The sequence below is a fragment of the Bos javanicus genome, chromosome 3 (assembly GCF_032452875.1).
Source record: "Bos javanicus breed banteng chromosome 3, ARS-OSU_banteng_1.0, whole genome shotgun sequence".
Taxonomy (NCBI): domain Eukaryota; kingdom Metazoa; phylum Chordata; class Mammalia; order Artiodactyla; family Bovidae; genus Bos; species Bos javanicus.
In genome coordinates, this window is record NC_083870.1 from 120,433,865 (window position 1) to 120,449,769 (window position 15,905).

Below are 15,905 nucleotides of genomic sequence, written 5' to 3' on the forward strand. Positions count from 1 at the left end.
TGGCCCAGCCAGGCGCCTCCACAGCAAGTGTCACAGTGGGCAGGGCCCAACCAACCACGAGGCCAGGGTCCCTCTAACATGTAAGCAGGCAAGCAAACTTCACTGGAGAGCCTGGAAAAGGCTCTGAGCCCCTGAAAGCCAGAACCCCAGCACAAAAAGCAACCAGAAGCAAGCGGCGACTTCAGAGAAAACTCTCCAACGTCCTCAGAGAGATCAGAGGAGACAGTACATCCAGGAAGCAAACACAGGAGGGGCTATGAGACACAGAAAGATGGAGAGAAGCGTTAAGAAATAAAGCGAGAAGAGCTCAACAGGAGGGCTACAAGAATGTTTCCAGAAAGAAGTGGGAAGCCTAAAGAAATCACACTGCCAATCCAGAAGGTCCAATAGTTGAATTCTAGAAAGAGGAGAGAGAACAGAAAGAAATCAAATACGTCAAGAAAAACACCCCGCACCGAAGATCAGAAGTTTCCAAAATAAAGGAGCCCAAAGGGCCGGCAAGACATTGGATGAAAACAGACTCCAAGGGATATCACTGCACTGGGTATTTTGCATTTCACACAAAATCCTGCGAGCCTCAAAGAAGAAAACACAGTCAGACATAAAGGCTCAAGAATCAGAACTGCTGACACGTCAAGGATAACACTGAGAAACGGAAAATGGGGGAACCGATGTTCAACCTCTCCCTTGAGTACAAGGGCTGAACAGTGCACTGCAGATATCCAGGCTCTCAAAATTTTGTTTGCCAAGCAATTCCTTGAGGAAGTGCTCCATCAAAATGAAAGGGGGGGAAAAAATCAAGAATGAGAAAGACAGGGGTTCCAGGAAACCCAAAGCAGTGAGGCCTGCAGTGAGGTTCCAGCAGGTAGGAGGCCTGGGCCAACAGAGCCTGATCAGATCACAGACGGAGTCTCTTGAAGAAGATTTAGACAACTGGTGAACTAGGGATTGAATTTTAGCAGCAAATACATAGAAAACTAAGAAAACAACCAAAACCACTCATATGAACTTTAGGGAAAACAAAAACTCCAGAAGTCCCATCACACCATCTGGCACAGCTGCTAACAGCATACCAGCAGTCACAAATACTAATGGCCAACAAGCAAATTAAAGGCGCACCTCCTGTGGGCATTTGTGCAGCAAAGGCAGAGGGGCGAGTGAGAACAAGAAATGCTGCGTCTCCTGTCAAGTGAAGACGATGTGTGGGACAGGGAGGGAAGAGGAGTGAGCGAGCAAGTCAGGCACGGATATGAGATGGCATCAAAGACAGATGTCCTGGAATATGAGGCAGTTGAAATGAGGTAGATGAATCTAGAGCCTGTTATACACAGTAACATCAAGTCAGAAAGACAAAAACATATATTTTATATTTACACACACATATACAGAATCTAGGAAAACGGTTCTAATGAGCCTATTTGCAGGGCAGGAACAGACACACAGAGGTAGAGAATAGGCTTGTGGGCACTGGGGGTGGGGAGCAGTGGGCAGGGCAGAGAGGAGCGCTGAGATATACACTATATGTTAGACAGCTAGTTTGCCAACATGAATTTGCCAACAGACGTCCGTATAGTCAAAGCTATGGTTTTTCCATTAGTCATGTATGGATGTAAGAGTTGGACCATAAAGAAAGCTGATGAATTGATGCTTTGGAACTGTGGTGTTGGAGAAGACTCTTGAGAGTCCATTGGACTGCAAGGAGATCAAACAAGTCAATCCTAAAGAAAAGAAACCTGAATATTTATGGAAAGGACTGATGCTAAAGCTGAAGTTCCAATACTTTGGCCACCTGATGTGAAGAGCCGACTCATTAGAAAAGACCCTGATGCCAGGAAGGATTGTAGGTAGGAGGAGAAGGGGATGACAGAGGATGAGATGGTTGGATGGCATCACCGATTCCATGGACATGAGTTTGAGGAAGCTCCAGGAGATGGTGAAAGACAGGGAAGCTGGGCGTGCTGCAGTCCATGAAGTTCGCTAAGAGATGGACGTGCGACTGAACAACAAAAATAGCTCGTGGGAAGTTGCTGTGTGACACAGGGAGCTCAACCCTGTGCTTTGTGACAACCTGGAGGGGTGCATGAGGGCAGGGGAGGGAGGCTCAAGGGGCAGGGGTTACAGGTATACTCACTTATGACTGACTCACGCTGCTGCTATTGTACGGCAGAAACCAACAACACTGTAAAGCAATTATCCTCCAAATAAAAGTAAATTAAAAAAATGAAAAGACAGGTGTTCTGCAGGGAGGACACGTGATCAGAGGAACAAAAATGATAGTTTTTCTTTCTTTCAAGTCTTTCCAGGTTTATTTGATCTTTTAAAAGGTGCATGAAGATATAATCCTGGTTTGAAGTAAAATTAATTTTTAACTTTAAACACCATGAGTGCCAATAAACAGCATTAAGGGAGAGCATGAAAGGCCAGTGCATTACTGTCAAACTAGCAGCAGGCATCAACAAGACGACTAACACAACAGTATGCCCAGACGAGTCTGGCTCGTCCAGTGCTGTCAAGGAACGTTACCTCGCCTGGTACACGGCAGCTGACAAGAAGTATCATCCCTAAAATATCTCTGATATTAAAATACAAAAAGGTAAAAAGAAATCGAAACAACTTATATAATCAAGTTTTAAAATGGCATATACATAAAAGTTTAGTTCTTTTCTTAGTCTTCAAATGTTCGATGTTGTGGCACTTTTATAATTCAAGAGAAAAGATACATTAAGGTTCTATCTATACTTAATCAAAAAGTTGTACAACATGTACCTTGGACTTTTTGCTACCAAGTCAGCAACTGGACTTGAGCTGTGTGCTCTGCTTCTTCCAGGAGCCAGGTTATTTCTTCATAGGAAGAGGAAGAACCTTTCTCTGATCGTTAGCCCTGTGAGATGAATGTGTGCTGAATGGGCCACACCAAATATATAAGGGCTATAAAGGGTTCTCGGTCACTAACAGTGAATCTATGTGATCCGCTTGTGACTAAACATCACCAGGTCATCTTGGTGGACACTAATCAGCTGAAATCCTGTCCAAGTCAGAGTGTTCACCAACCCTGTGACACCAAGTCAGAGTGTTAAAACCAGCAGTATACCAAATTCTCAACCTCTTGAGAGTATGCCACCTCTAATACCAGTTGCTTGTCCCCTTTGCATAAGCTAATCCCTTCTAGCATAGTCCACCTGGAAAAACTCCTATTCATCTTCTAAACCCCAGTTTCAGGACAAGGTTCTTTGTGAAGATTTTCCAACAGGCAATCCCTGCCCCCTTTTCCTACTCCACAAAAGTGAAAGTGCTTGTTGCTCCGTTGTGTCCAACTCTTTATGACCCTATATGGACTGCACTGTCCATGGAATTCTCCAGGCAAGAATACTGGAGTGGGTTGCCATGCCCTCCTCCAGGGGATCTTCCTGACCCAGGGATAGAACCCGGCTCTCCTGCATTGCAGGCAGATTCTTTACTGTCTGAGCCAGCAGGGAAGCCCCTTTCCTATTCCATACCTTGTACATACTTGCATTGCTGCACTTAGAACACTGGAACCTACTCCTTTACAAGGCAATCTCCCCTATTAGACCGCAAACTGCCTGAGGAAAAGAAAAAAACAAAATGTCTATGTCCTCCGTACCTACGCATCCTCAGAAACCTTAAGAGTATGGTACAGTGCCATTTCCAGTAAGTTTTCTTAAAATATTTTCTACCCTTTAAGTAGTCATGAGGTGAAAGTCAGACCACCAGAAACCCCAAACAACAAAACCCAAGGAGAAACAAAATACTTGATGATTCAAGAAGAAATTCTCCCATCAAGACACTGAGAGGTCAGCCTGGCCCCTTGGAGGGCACGCTGTGACATGGATCCAGCGGGGTCTCGAGTGCCCAGGAATGAGGGCCAGCGACATCTTAGGAGCACTTTCCTTCATTGAGGTGACCTCAGCCTGATTAGAGAGGAGATAAGCCCCGAAAGGGAGAAGGAAATGGCAACCCACTCCAGTGTTCTTGCCTGGAGAATCCCAGGGATGGCGGAGCCTGGTGGGCTGCCGTCTATGGGGTCCCACAGAGTCGGACACGACTGAAGCGACTTAGCAGCAGCAGCAAGCCCCGAAAGGGCGTGACACAGAGTGGAACTAACAGCAGTTACATGCAAGTTTCATCTTCAGTGTTTCCAATGGCTTTCAAATGTCCTTCAAGACTTGACGGGGTACGCTCAGTTTTCTCCAAACCTAAAACTCTCGTGATAAGCGGGTGGTTGATGTCTCAGATCCGGAGAACTGGGAGTTCAAACAACGGAAGTCATTCTGAACCAAATACCTTCTCAACTACTTTAGGACTCTAATATAAACCGTACTTCTTGAGCTTAGCGTGGGGGTGCTTCATGCTCAGAGGCATCAAACACCACCTTGAGCACTAGACTTCGTCCAACGTCTCATTAGCCCAGGTTGTTCCCAGAAACCCACATGGAGCTTGTTCTGCAGAAGAGCACTACCTGCTGCCTCAGACAAAATCCTAACTGTGACGCACCCCGTCGTAACAGGGCCTCAGAAACCACCTGCAGAGGAAGCGCCCGTCCCGTCGTGTCCTGCTGCGGACACCGCCGCGGGTGCAGGCGATCCTGAGGGCAGCCGAGGACACGAACCGAGGACCTCAAGGGTAAACCACCCTGTTCCTGAGGATTCCGCTAGGACTCATCTACATTCCGTCGGACGGTGCTTAGTAAGACACAGAGGCCGGCTTTCCACCGGCTTTACGGGGCGCCAGGACGCCACGCAGGGGCTGCCCTTCCCGTCCCCTGGGTGGACCGGGAGGGGACGCCCGGCCCTGAGCTCTTCACTTTCCAAAGACGCCTCGTCAGGACACCCTTCGGGCACAAGCACCTTCCGGCTCCCCGCACCGCGCGGGCGCCTAGTGGAAACTCCAGAGTCGTGTTTACTGACAGTCGAGGCATTCGCGCCCAGCCTCCCGGCCAGGTGCCAGGCCTGCAGGTCGCGGGAGCCGGGGCAAACCGGCCAGACACGGCCGGCCCCCGCCGGGCACGTGGCCCTCCCGCCCCGAGCCGCGCAGCCGCAGTGGGCTTGGAGAAGCCCCCAGGCCTCACCTAGCGAAAGACGGGGGCCGCCCACCCACCCTCCCTCCCGTCAGGAGCCGGCCCCAGCCCTGGGCTCAAGAAGGCCACGTCCCCGGGGACGGGCGCCCAACTCTATGGTCCGCGTAGGAGCCGCAGGCCCACGTGACCCGCGGCAGCCAATGGAGACGAGGGCCCGACCACCGAGACGACGGCGGCCTGGGGATAGAGCAGCCCCGCCGGGCCGCTCGCCGTCCCTCCCCGGCCCAGCTCCGGCATTCCCTGCTCGGTGCTGCCGCCATCTTCCTGGAGGAGAGACTCAGATGCGAAATGTCCCCCCTCCCCGTGGTCGTTCCGAACTCTTACTGCCACCTGCCCTCCCCCCGTCCGCCTCTCTCCTCCTCCCTGGTCATTAAGCTCCATCTAAAGAAACTCTCTTCCCCTCATTCTAGTTATCCACAAGGCAAAGTGTTACATTACCTGTTCCTCTCTTATCAGTGTAAGGAAATCAAGCTCATAAGGTAGGAACTGTGGCGAAACAGGGACGAGCCGCCATCTTGGTAAAGGAGAAGAGGCTACGCTTGACCTCCCCCCCCACCCCCCAGCCTCTATATGGCCAACCGCCGTGGGAGGGGCACGGCGCCTGCGCAGAGGCGGAAACGGGGGAGGCGCCGAGGCTGCGCCTGCGCACTTGGGAGCTGGCGGGGAGGGGCGGGGAGGAAAGCGTTGGCAAGAAGGCGGGGCGGCGTGATGACTCAATCCGCCCGCGCGCACGGCGGGGCGGGGCGGGCCGCGAGCGCGCGGCTGGCGCTGGGCGGGTCGGCAGGGCGGTCGGTTGGTCTCAGTTCTTCGGCAAGTCGGCGGTAAGTACGTCCCCGTTGGGCCCGGCTGCCTTGGAGGCGCGAGCTGGGGGCAGACGGCGCTGGGCCGGCGCCCGCTCCGGACCGTGGTCGCTCCGGGAGACACGCGGGCAGAGGAGGGGCGGCCGGCCTGGGCTCCTGGGCCCTCTCGACCCCCCGGCCTCCGCCCACCTCCCCGGGCCTTCCCGGATCTCCCCCCGCTTCCTGGATCCCCCTGGGCCTCCCCCCGCTCCCCGGATCTCCCCAGGCCTTCCCCACTCTCGGGTCTTCCCCCCTCCCCGGCCCTCTCCCGCTCCCCGGGCCTCCCCGCTCACCTCTCCCCTAGCCGGTGCGAGTCCCCGGCCCTTCCCGCCCCCGGGGCCCTGGCGCGGGTGGAGGCGGCGGGGTGTGTCCGCGGGCAAGCCGAGTGGCTCTGGCTAACCCCGGGGGAATTGTGCGGGGCGTGGTCAGCAGTGGGGCCGGGGCGCCGGGCGCTCGCAGGCGGACGTGGTCCGGAAGGGACGGTGCGGGTCGGGCCGACGTGGGCGCTTCCCCCTCCTACCCGCCGGGACCGAGAGGAAGCGCGCGGGGCCCCGGCCGCCCCTCCGCTCGGCGGTGGGCAGCACTCGGGGGTGGGGGGAGGAGGCCCGTGCAGCGCGGACTCCGGGGGCGGGTGGGAGCGCCGGCGGGGGAGGGGGGGTGCGGGTGTCCGTTCTCCTGCAGGCCCGAGGTGGGGCCGACCTGTGTCTCCGTAAGGCCCAAGGACCGCCGGTTGGCTTTCTGCCCAGTTTTCGCCTCCCCCACCTTGTCTGGGTCCCCCAGACGTGGACACGGGCCCCTCCACGCTGAGTTGTTAGTTCCAGCTGCGGTGGTCCTTGTCTGCCCTGGTCCAGAGCTTGCCTCGAGTCTGGGGCCGCTTGTCTCCAGCGTTCGCTGCCTGGTACTGGTTTTGTTGCCCCGGACTCGGCCCGGATTAGACTTTCCCCGAAGGAGGTGTTGGCCCGATGTCAGCCTCTGCTGCTCCGTGTGTCGCCGTCCTGCGAGGGGCAGGGGCGCGGACCTGCCCAGCATTACTCGTTGCCTGGTATGGTGACCCACATGTAGCCGACTTTCGGAGCTCTTTCGAACTACTCAGATCCTCACGATACCTCCAGACCAAGTCAGGGCCCAAAGTAGCCCCCCGCCCCCCCGTCCTCAGGAGAGATGATAGCGATGGTGTGGGGTCGTGCAGGCCCTCTCCTCCTGTTTGTAGTCTGAGGTTCTGTTCTTTCCGGGTTTGGTAGCTCCCACTCAGGCTTTCTTTGCATCATGCAGCCTCCTAACTGTCCATGAACCTTGGCAGTGATCTTCTCCACATTAACTTTATCCTAATTTTTATTATATTTTTTTCATTTTTCTGTCCAGTTTGCATTCTGACAGTTCTTAAACTAGCAGAGTGACCTACGGAAATGGGATAGGACCCAGAAGCACGAACCTCTCTGTGTGGTCTTTAATAAATGTGATTCAGGCCCTTTTTGTACCCAACTCGAAAACCAAAAACTGCTGGAAAAGAAAAAGTTGGTTGTTTTTTTTTTTTCCCCAGAGAGAAAAGAATGTGAAAAGTCATTTGGAGGCAGAATTGGGATGAAGCCATTTTTATAGTCTTAGTTGTCTGGTTTTGTGCTGATAGTCACTGTCACTAGAGAAAGGGCATTTGATGGTGGCGTGCTGCCGTTCTGCTGTGAGGAGCGTTTGTGGTGTCCTGTCAGACCCAAAGGCTGAATGCTAAGTGTTCCAGGGGCTCTGCGTGAGGGATCACAGACCCTGAGGTCCTACACTACAGGATTGTTTGTATGTTAGGATACTGTATGGAACTTCAAGGATGACATGTCAGTGAAGGGAGGTTTGCGGTGGTCCATGGACACACATAAATGCCACTAAGCAAAGCAAGTTTATGTTGCCAAGAATCGAGTTTTAGCCATCTGTTCTCTGTCTCCATTTGCTTTAGAAGAGTTGACTTCTGTGTTTTGGCGTGCTATTGCTGTCTGGAAGAAGGAAGCCGTTGGTCCAGGAGAGAAGAACTTTAAGAAATTTGTGTTATTTAGGATGAGTACAACCTGAGTGCATAAAGTTTTCCTTTAACTGAATTTCTGAGATTTGGGGATCTGATTGATCTTCTTCCAAGGTTTAAACTAATCACAGTGCTTGGCATTTTTTTGTGTTACTGGATTGAGACTTTCTGACTGATAAGCAGGTAGTTAAGTTCAACAGAAGAATGTTGAATTTCTTTCATCTTAGAGTAATCAGTTAATAACTTAAACTGTTGGAAAATCATAGTGCATCCAAATTATATTTCAGGGGAAAAAAATCCTTAGTATTGTATGAAAGAAATGCATTGTGATAAGATAAACTTGGTAGGATTAAAAATTAGACAAGTGTTTTTCAATAATTCACATCCTGTTCCAGATAGTGGTCGTCTCGTTTTCCCCATGTGTGTCCATCAAGATGGGTCTTAGTGGGAGGTAGCTGGTAGGGGTGATGGTCCCCTTCTTGCCTGTGGGCAGCCCCAGTCCTGGGCGCACGTGTGCTCCAGGTCCATTGTTATCAGGGTGCTCCCTTGAAGCTGGTCAGAGCACAGGCAGGGGCCCCGAATTCAGTGAGGACGGGCATGCAGAAGCTCCAGAGAGACTGGGCACTGTCCTCGGCCACTCCAGGCTGGCTTGAAGCAGACGTCTGTGACAGCTGGCCTTCCTATCTGTCTTCGCGTTTATTCTTCAGGTGAACTTGAAAGTCATTTTATCCAGTCCTTAAAGGAAAAAAACATCATTAGGAAGTCCGTCTGGGGTTAGACCACGTTTACGTACTAATTTAGAAAAATAGAAATGAATTAATTTTGTGAGGCCTGTTTTCTCCCTAAAGTTGTCCCTACATTTCTTTTGATTCTACTCGATTATAAATGGCATTCCCCTCCCCCTGCCATTTCCATTTCCTGGTATTCCTCGCTAGTACAGAATAGAACTTTTTAGAACTATCTAGTATTCATAATCAAGGGTGGGAACAGTGGCTGAGGGGATATTTGAGGGTGTTATGTGGGGTTTTGTTCTATTTTTGTATATGTTTGGAATTTTTTTATAAGTGTTTTAAGATAACTATGGTGGTAACCGCCATCCCTTCCTAATTAGTGGTTGTAATTTAAATAATTTAGCATCTATTGTTTAGAGAATAACATTTGCCATTGGTTTCTGAAAGGTGTTTAAGTAGCTTCCTCACTTAGTGTTTTTATTAGAGTTGGTTGCTGAGTCTTCAGCACGTATTCACACATGGTTTTCTCTAATTTGTTGTAACAGCTTGCACCGATAGCTGCTTTGGGTCCATTTCTGGGTTATAATTGCTAGCAAGTATTCCATGGAGGATTTGCATTCATATTCTTGAGTGAGATTGACCGGCAGCCAGCCCGCTTGCTCACCGTTTCTTCATCTGGGTCTGTTACTGGAGTTGTGCTGTCTTCATAAATAAACTGGAACGCTTCCTCTTCTTCCATGGTGGCTTGGGTCTAGGTCACGCAGGCGCTTATCTGCTCAGGTGTGGATGAAACTGAGCGCCAGTTCTGTCCAGGCGTGGCCCTCTTTCACTGGTAGTCTTTATTCTGCTGTTCAGCGATATTTGTCTCGTCAGGTTTTCAGTCCTTGGTTCAGTTTCGGTCATTCACAGTGTCTAAGAAATCACGCATTTCTTTGGGTTTTCAAGTTTGTGGCCATCTTCATACCTGTGGCCCCTGTGACTGTGATTATACCTTCTTTGCAGTAATTTTTTTTCCTTAATGGAACTTGTGAGGAATTTGTTTCAGAGAGAACCAACTTCGGATTTGTTTACTGTTCTGTTGGGTTATTTTCCAGTTCTTTATTTTCATTGTTCTTCAATAATGAAAATACATAAAACCCGAATCTCATCTGAGCCTGTGAGAGCCTGTGCTGTGTCCCGTTCCTTTTGCATTTATCTTCTTTCCATGGCTTTCTAGATGACTTAGGGCTTTGCTTTTGTTACCCTCTTTGACCCAAGGGTTATCCAGGAATGTTCTGAATAACTAGGAGTCCCTTTTGTCCTTGTTTTAGCAGAGGGTGATCTGTGAACACTGACCAAAAGGAACAGTCCTTGCCTTGCTTGCACTGTGTTTCTAGAGTCTGTCCAAGTCTGAGGGAAGCTGCTAAAGCCTTCCACCTGAACTGTACTTCCATTCAGTTCGCATAGTATTTTTCCTAGCCTTTGTTCTATGTATTTATCTGATGTAAGTGTTCATGGGTACAGGTTTATGAATGTTTTATTTTTATAAACTGTTCCTGTTATAAATGCCACACTTGCCTTTAAATCCCACCCTGGTTAATACTAACAGTATCTCTCCCTGTTCTTTGTGTTTGCACTAGCTTCGTATCTCTTTCTTTGTTTTCAACATTTTTTTTTAAGCTACTTTTTTTGAAGCGTGTTTCTTCCATGTAATGTACCCTGGTTTTCTGGTGTCCCTCCCCGCCACCCCACCTCAACCTGTCCCCTCTTTTAAGGAGAGAATTCACATTTAAACTGATGACTGATACTCTTGAATTTTTCTGTTTCTTTTCCATATTTTTACTGGTTTGATCAAGTTGCTCTTTCATATTTTTCTCTTAATTTGGAAGTAAGTTTTTTTTAATGGCTGCCTTCCCTTTTCTTTCATTGTCAGATGCTTATCTCTTTATTATCTAAAGCAAGGTGTCCGCTGCTTCTTCTGCCAGGACCATCTGAATTCCATCTGACTGCTCCCTTCTCCCCCTTAAAGATTTCAGCTCTCTGGTCTTACTTCTGCCCCCAACTCTTAGGTTTTGCTGCAGAAGTTTCATATTTAAAATTCTGGACTATGAACAGTATTCCCCTAGGACGCCCCTTTTATTCAAGAGATCTTGATTCACTCGGGTGTTACACAACTCCAGGTAGACCCTGGGCTTGCTCTTCTTGGGAAGCTTTTCTTCTGTTACTACTGTTTTCTTCTCCTCCATTGGTCCCTTTTAGTCACAGGAGGAAGTCTTGCTGCTAACAAGTACATTTCCTTGCTGTTTCCTCTGAGGCTGTCCTCTACCCACGATCTCTCTCTCTCTCTCTCTCTCTCTCTCTCTCTCTCTCTCTCTCTCGCATTTGCCTCGTGCTCTAAGGTGTCTTATACCTGATCTTCCGTGTCACGTTTCAAGTCTCTACTGTGACCTTTCATCAGTTCAGCTACCACAGTTTGAGTTTGAAAATCATGGATTTTAGGTCCAGAAAGTGTTATTTGGAATACTGTAATTTGAAGCTCCAAAACTTTGGCCAGCAGATGAAGGAGCCGATTCAGTGGAAAAGACACTGATACTGGGGAAGACTGAAGAGACTGAGGGCGGGAGGAGAAATGGGCAACAGGATGAGGTGGTTGGATGGCATCCCCGACTCAATGGACAGGAGTTGGAGCAGGCTCCGGGAGACGGAGGAGCCTGGCGTGCTACAGTCCACAGGGAGGCAGAGTCGGATATAACGCAGTGACTGAACAGCAACTTGCATCTTCATCACAGTGCTGTGGCTTTCTCGGTTCAGATTGTTCTCCCTGTTAAGCTCATCCTGGAGGCCGGGAAAGGGGGCATGCTTACGGGGGCCCCGTCTTACCCTGGAGTCCTCACAGCCACGATCTGTTCCCAGGCTCTTCGACGATTCCTTTCTGGTTCTTGATTCCAAGGAGCCCTTCATCTCCTGCTTCTCTGCTTGCCCAGCATTCCTGCTGTCTTGTAGGTTCCGTTAGTTGTGCTGCCTTGGCTGACGCGTTTTGGGCAGCCTGGATGGAGCTTTACCTGTCTCCTTGGTCAGTAGTGGTCCTTCCTGTGCTCGGTTCACTCAGCACTCCCCCCACTCTCAGTGATGATCTGCCCCGGGAAGAAGCACCTTCCAGCCCCCTCCTCCCCTCTGGTTGACTTTTCAAGGCACCTGGAAGGGAGAAGCCAGGCTCTGCCCTTGTCTTCTATGACATCGTGCCAGGGAATTAGAGTTACAAATTCTAACGGCCCTAACCTCACTTAACCATTTTTTGGGGGCTGGTTAGGACTATTTCCATTCAAAAAGGAAACTGTGTGGTATTCAGGAATGAATGTATCCATCTGGGGGATATGGAGAGTCGGGAAAGTGAAAGGAGTTTTCTAAGTGCCGGAAAGAATCAGATGTGAAGGCATTCACATCTCTGACTTTTTACCAAGGCTGGCCAGCACACTCCATGTCTCCCAGGGTTCAAACCCTCAGGCACCTTCGGTCCTTTCTCCTTTTCTTATAAGCTTAGCTGCTGGCTCTGTGTGCCCCAGGGTCAGAGTCTAGTCTGCGGAGCTCAGGAACCCTCCCCAGCAGGCAGCAGACAGACAGGCTCTTACAGGAATCTCTTCCGTGTGCAAAGTTTTCAGAGAGAGAAAGGAAATTACACAATTCCAGAGGTTGTGGGAATTTGTCTTTTTTTCCTACTGCATGTCTAGTGCCTGATGTATAAGCAGTACTAAAAAAGGTATTGTTGGGAATGTGGGATATATACGTATTTATGTATACGTGCGTGTGAGTGGTCACTTTCGTTAGCTTAGTTTTTATACCTAATTTATAGTGAGAGGTGAAAATCTCATCATTTCTGGGGAAGTATTTGATGTTATAAGAAGCTGAGTGAAACAAGCTGTTGGCGCCTCACGTGTAATTGCATATCAGTTCATACTGTATTAAATATGTGTGTGTATGTATGAATGTACTTTTTTTTTTAACAGATTGGCGAAACTTCACTAAAGATGTCTAAGGTAAGAGATCGTACTTCATTACGTATCCACAGCATAAGGAGAAACTGCTTTGTTTTCAAACCTTTTATAGTCATTGTATAACTAATATTTGATTCATAGTTTAACTGTCATCCTAAAAAGCTTGAGGTTTCTTTCTTCAGATTTTCAATTTGTTTCTAACAGCATTAATGATGATCTGTTTAGCCTCCTTAGATTATCCCTAGCAGACCATTAAAATAATCATTTTAAAATTGCAATAATTTATCATGATGGAATTGATTGGGTTCTCAAACTTGATAAATTGGCTTATTCAGCTCTTACAAATTAGCCCAGAGCCCTGAAAGAAGTGGATTCTAAAAGACACGCTGAGAAAAGCAGAGTTTGTGGTTAACGTTGCAAGATTATTGTTTCTCTTTGCCTTTTATTTTTAAGTCTTCGGGTGTTTGTTACTGCGATACAGGAACATCATAGTAATTTTAATTTTTTATATAGGCATCAGTGTGGATCTTTGATAAGCGAAAAAGAAAATAAAAATTAGCCATAATTCCTTTATTCAGAATAACCACTTGTAACATTTGTGAATATTGTTTTTATACCTGTGTGCATGCACATGTGAATATGTTAATATATCTCAAAGGAAATACCATTCTAAATCTTGCCTTCTACGTTTAATAAGTCTCGATTGCTGTGTCTTGATTTCGTGTCACGTTCGGTAAGCCAGAGCCTAGACTCCTCAGCGTTAGCGCCCTCGCGGTGTGGCGTCCCCTTGAGTCGCTGTCGAGGGGCCCTCGGTCTTCTTTCTCTCCGTCTGGGAGGTGGGATTCCCAGCATGACGCCCCTTGGCGGCCTGCCTCACCCAGGGCTCCGCTCTGGGGAGCTGGGCCACCGCAGGAGGCAGGGCTGTTTGCTGCTTCTCCTGAAGCTGCTCTTTAGCTGAGTTTGATGGATTAAACCACTTTCAGTTGGGCCTTACTTTGTAAGTTTGACTGACTTTGCTTTCACTCTATAGACAGTTTCTCACATCAAGATTGAAATTGTACTGAGATGAGTTAATGTATCTTCGGTGTGTTGCTTAATTGCTTAACAGAAATGTTATTTTAGGTCGGCGTGTAGGCATGAAATGACATTGGATTGGTTTTTTAAATGGTTTTAAGCTTTCTGACAGCAGTGACTGTTTGGAAGTATTGATTTATGTGTATACTTTTTTGATTTGTGAAAACTAATGATATCTATGTTTGTCACAGGTTTAATAATATGTTAAAAGCAACTAATAAGGTGTTTAATTGTTCTTTTTTTAGCAACAACAAACTCAGTTTATAAATCCAGAAACTCCTGGATATGTTGGATTTGCAAATCTTCCCAATCAAGTTCACCGAAAATCAGTGAAAAAAGGTTTTGAATTCACACTGATGGTGGTTGGTAAGAGACTCACTTGTGCCCTCGGGTTGTTGAATCTGTGGGTGCCTCCCTTTGCCACCCTTGGATGTGACAGTGTGGGCTCCGGAGCCACGGGATTCCTCCGTGGACAGAGTCAAACACCTCGCGAATTTGGGGAAATTCTCTAGAGGATTCTCCTGGAGTACAACAGGAAAGCTGACCTGTCATTTCCTTGTTTGTGCAATGAGAGGGTGAGCTCACTGTGACAGCCTCTGAGGTGCCCCCACCCCATCCTTGCTGCCTGGTGCCCAAGGCGTTTCTGGTCCCTCCCCCACGGGGCAGGGCTTCCCCGGGCAGCCAATGGGTCGTTGCCAGATGAAGACACATGACCTAGAGAGACTGTGGCCTGTGCCTCGCTTTCTCTGAAGCAGTCCTTGGGGGGACAGTCAGTACCTTATGGAGAAGTCCACAGGCAAGGCACTGAGGCCCCCATCTCAGAAACGTCCTCGCCACAGTTAGGCCTGCTGGTGACCGCCATTCCTGGCTGACATCACTGTGACCACAGAGAGACCCTCAGGCCATAGGGGCCCACCTTAGGTACGCCCGAACCTCCAACCCGGAGGGTCCGTGAGACGATGAGTGTCTGTGGTTGGTGCAGGCTTCTGAATTTTACAGTGACTTGTTGTACGTTAAGGGTAACTTGTATTTAACTAGAAGTGTGTTTATTTAATACTCATAAAAATAACTCTTCAGTTTTTTGTAGATATATTTTGAACAAGGGACAATCCTTACTGCACACACATTTTTAAATGAGTGCTTATAGTCCTTTGAAATCGAGCGCTTCCCTGAAATGTCTTCCTGTTATGTCAGACGCATTTTATCATGGTTATGGCATGTGTATCGGGTTAGTGTGTCCATAACAAAGTTAAGTTGATGAAGTTAATTCTCCTTACTGTATCACATTTTATTACAATCTCGATAGCTGCAGAATTCTCCCCAAATGCTAAGATGCCACTGGAAGAGCTTGATGGGGTGGTCACGCGTGAATGGGGCCAGCAGTTGTTTCCTGGGTTAAATAGTTCACAAATCTGAGATGGAAAAAGAAGTGTGGGACCCTGGGCGTAATTTGAGGAGCGTAATTGCCTGATGATGACGATTGTGCAGACTCGGGTCTCTAGCAGGAAGAGAGATGCAGTGCAGCCTGCGACACGGTTCCTTTGCTTCAAGTCAGACCGTTACTTGTATTTCCGGCCCTGATGGAATAACTCAGGGGTTGACAGACTTTCTGCAAAGGGTCAGATAGTGAGTATTTAAGGCACTGTGAGCCTTACAGCTTTTGGTGAAGCTGTTTTGTTTTTGAGCTAGTGAGCTGCATTTGTTGGAGCACTGTAGTTTGCTGAACCCTGAAATGACTATACCAGACCAGTCCTCCTGGTGTGAATAACCAGATGGCTGGGCAAGATGTATCAAACAGCCCTTGTAAGACTTTGAACAGAAATGCAGGACTTGGATCTTTGAGAGAAGGAAAGAATTATATGAAGTGTAAAGTTACCCCAACTTGCTGCCAGCCACCTGCCCTTCCCAGGGGAGTGAACCTAGCAGAGCAAGTGGTCTCAGTGGAGGAAGAGCACCGTTCAGGGGCTGAGGCCCCGGCAGAGTTCCGAGGCAAGACCGCCTCCCTCCGCGTGTCTGCGCGGGGCTCCCTCTTGCCTGGGGCTGCACGGTGGTCCGCGAGCGGGTAGAGGGTGGGGAGCTTCCAGGAAGTCCAGCAGAACAGAGCCGCCAGGAGGGAGCAGAGCAGAGCTGGAGGCTGCCTGGAGGGGCATTTGGAGGCAGTGGAATTCAGCCAGCTGGGGCGAGAGC

At 48.9% G+C, this 15,905-nt stretch overlaps 3 protein-coding genes across 5 annotated transcripts in view; 1 reads left to right on the top strand and 2 right to left on the bottom strand.

The window, feature by feature from the left end:
• HDLBP (high density lipoprotein binding protein) overlaps positions 1-5,701 on the bottom strand; it is a 58,439-nt gene extending 52,738 nt beyond the window's left edge. Inside the window, exon 1 of the mRNA XM_061412924.1 lies at positions 5,534-5,701. The gene's annotated coding sequence lies outside the window, so the exon portion shown is untranslated. The remainder of the gene's footprint in view (positions 1-5,533) is intronic.
• Positions 1-6,963, bottom strand: part of LOC133245239 (collagen alpha-1(I) chain-like) — a 31,140-nt gene extending 24,177 nt beyond the window's left edge. Inside the window, exons 1-4 of the mRNA XM_061413186.1 lie at positions 6,837-6,963; positions 6,228-6,609; positions 5,925-6,006; positions 5,224-5,359 (exon numbers count right to left, since the gene is read on the bottom strand). Of these exons, the coding sequence (XP_061269170.1) occupies positions 5,224-5,359; positions 5,925-6,006; positions 6,228-6,609; positions 6,837-6,963 (727 nt within the window). The remainder of the gene's footprint in view (positions 1-5,223; positions 5,360-5,924; positions 6,007-6,227; positions 6,610-6,836) is intronic.
• SEPTIN2 (septin 2) overlaps positions 4,573-15,905 on the top strand; it is a 29,278-nt gene continuing 17,945 nt past the window's right edge. The window contains exons 1-3 of one of the 3 annotated variants that reach the window (XM_061412936.1): positions 4,573-4,641; positions 12,657-12,686; positions 13,964-14,084. In XM_061412936.1, coding sequence (XP_061268920.1) covers positions 12,678-12,686; positions 13,964-14,084 — 130 coding nt within the window. In that variant the 5' untranslated portion in view covers positions 4,573-4,641; positions 12,657-12,677. Of the gene's footprint in view, positions 4,642-5,811; positions 5,917-6,598; positions 6,977-12,656; positions 12,687-13,963; positions 14,085-15,905 lie in introns of those variants that run through there. The other 2 variants (XM_061412935.1, XM_061412934.1) reach the window with 2 other exon arrangements.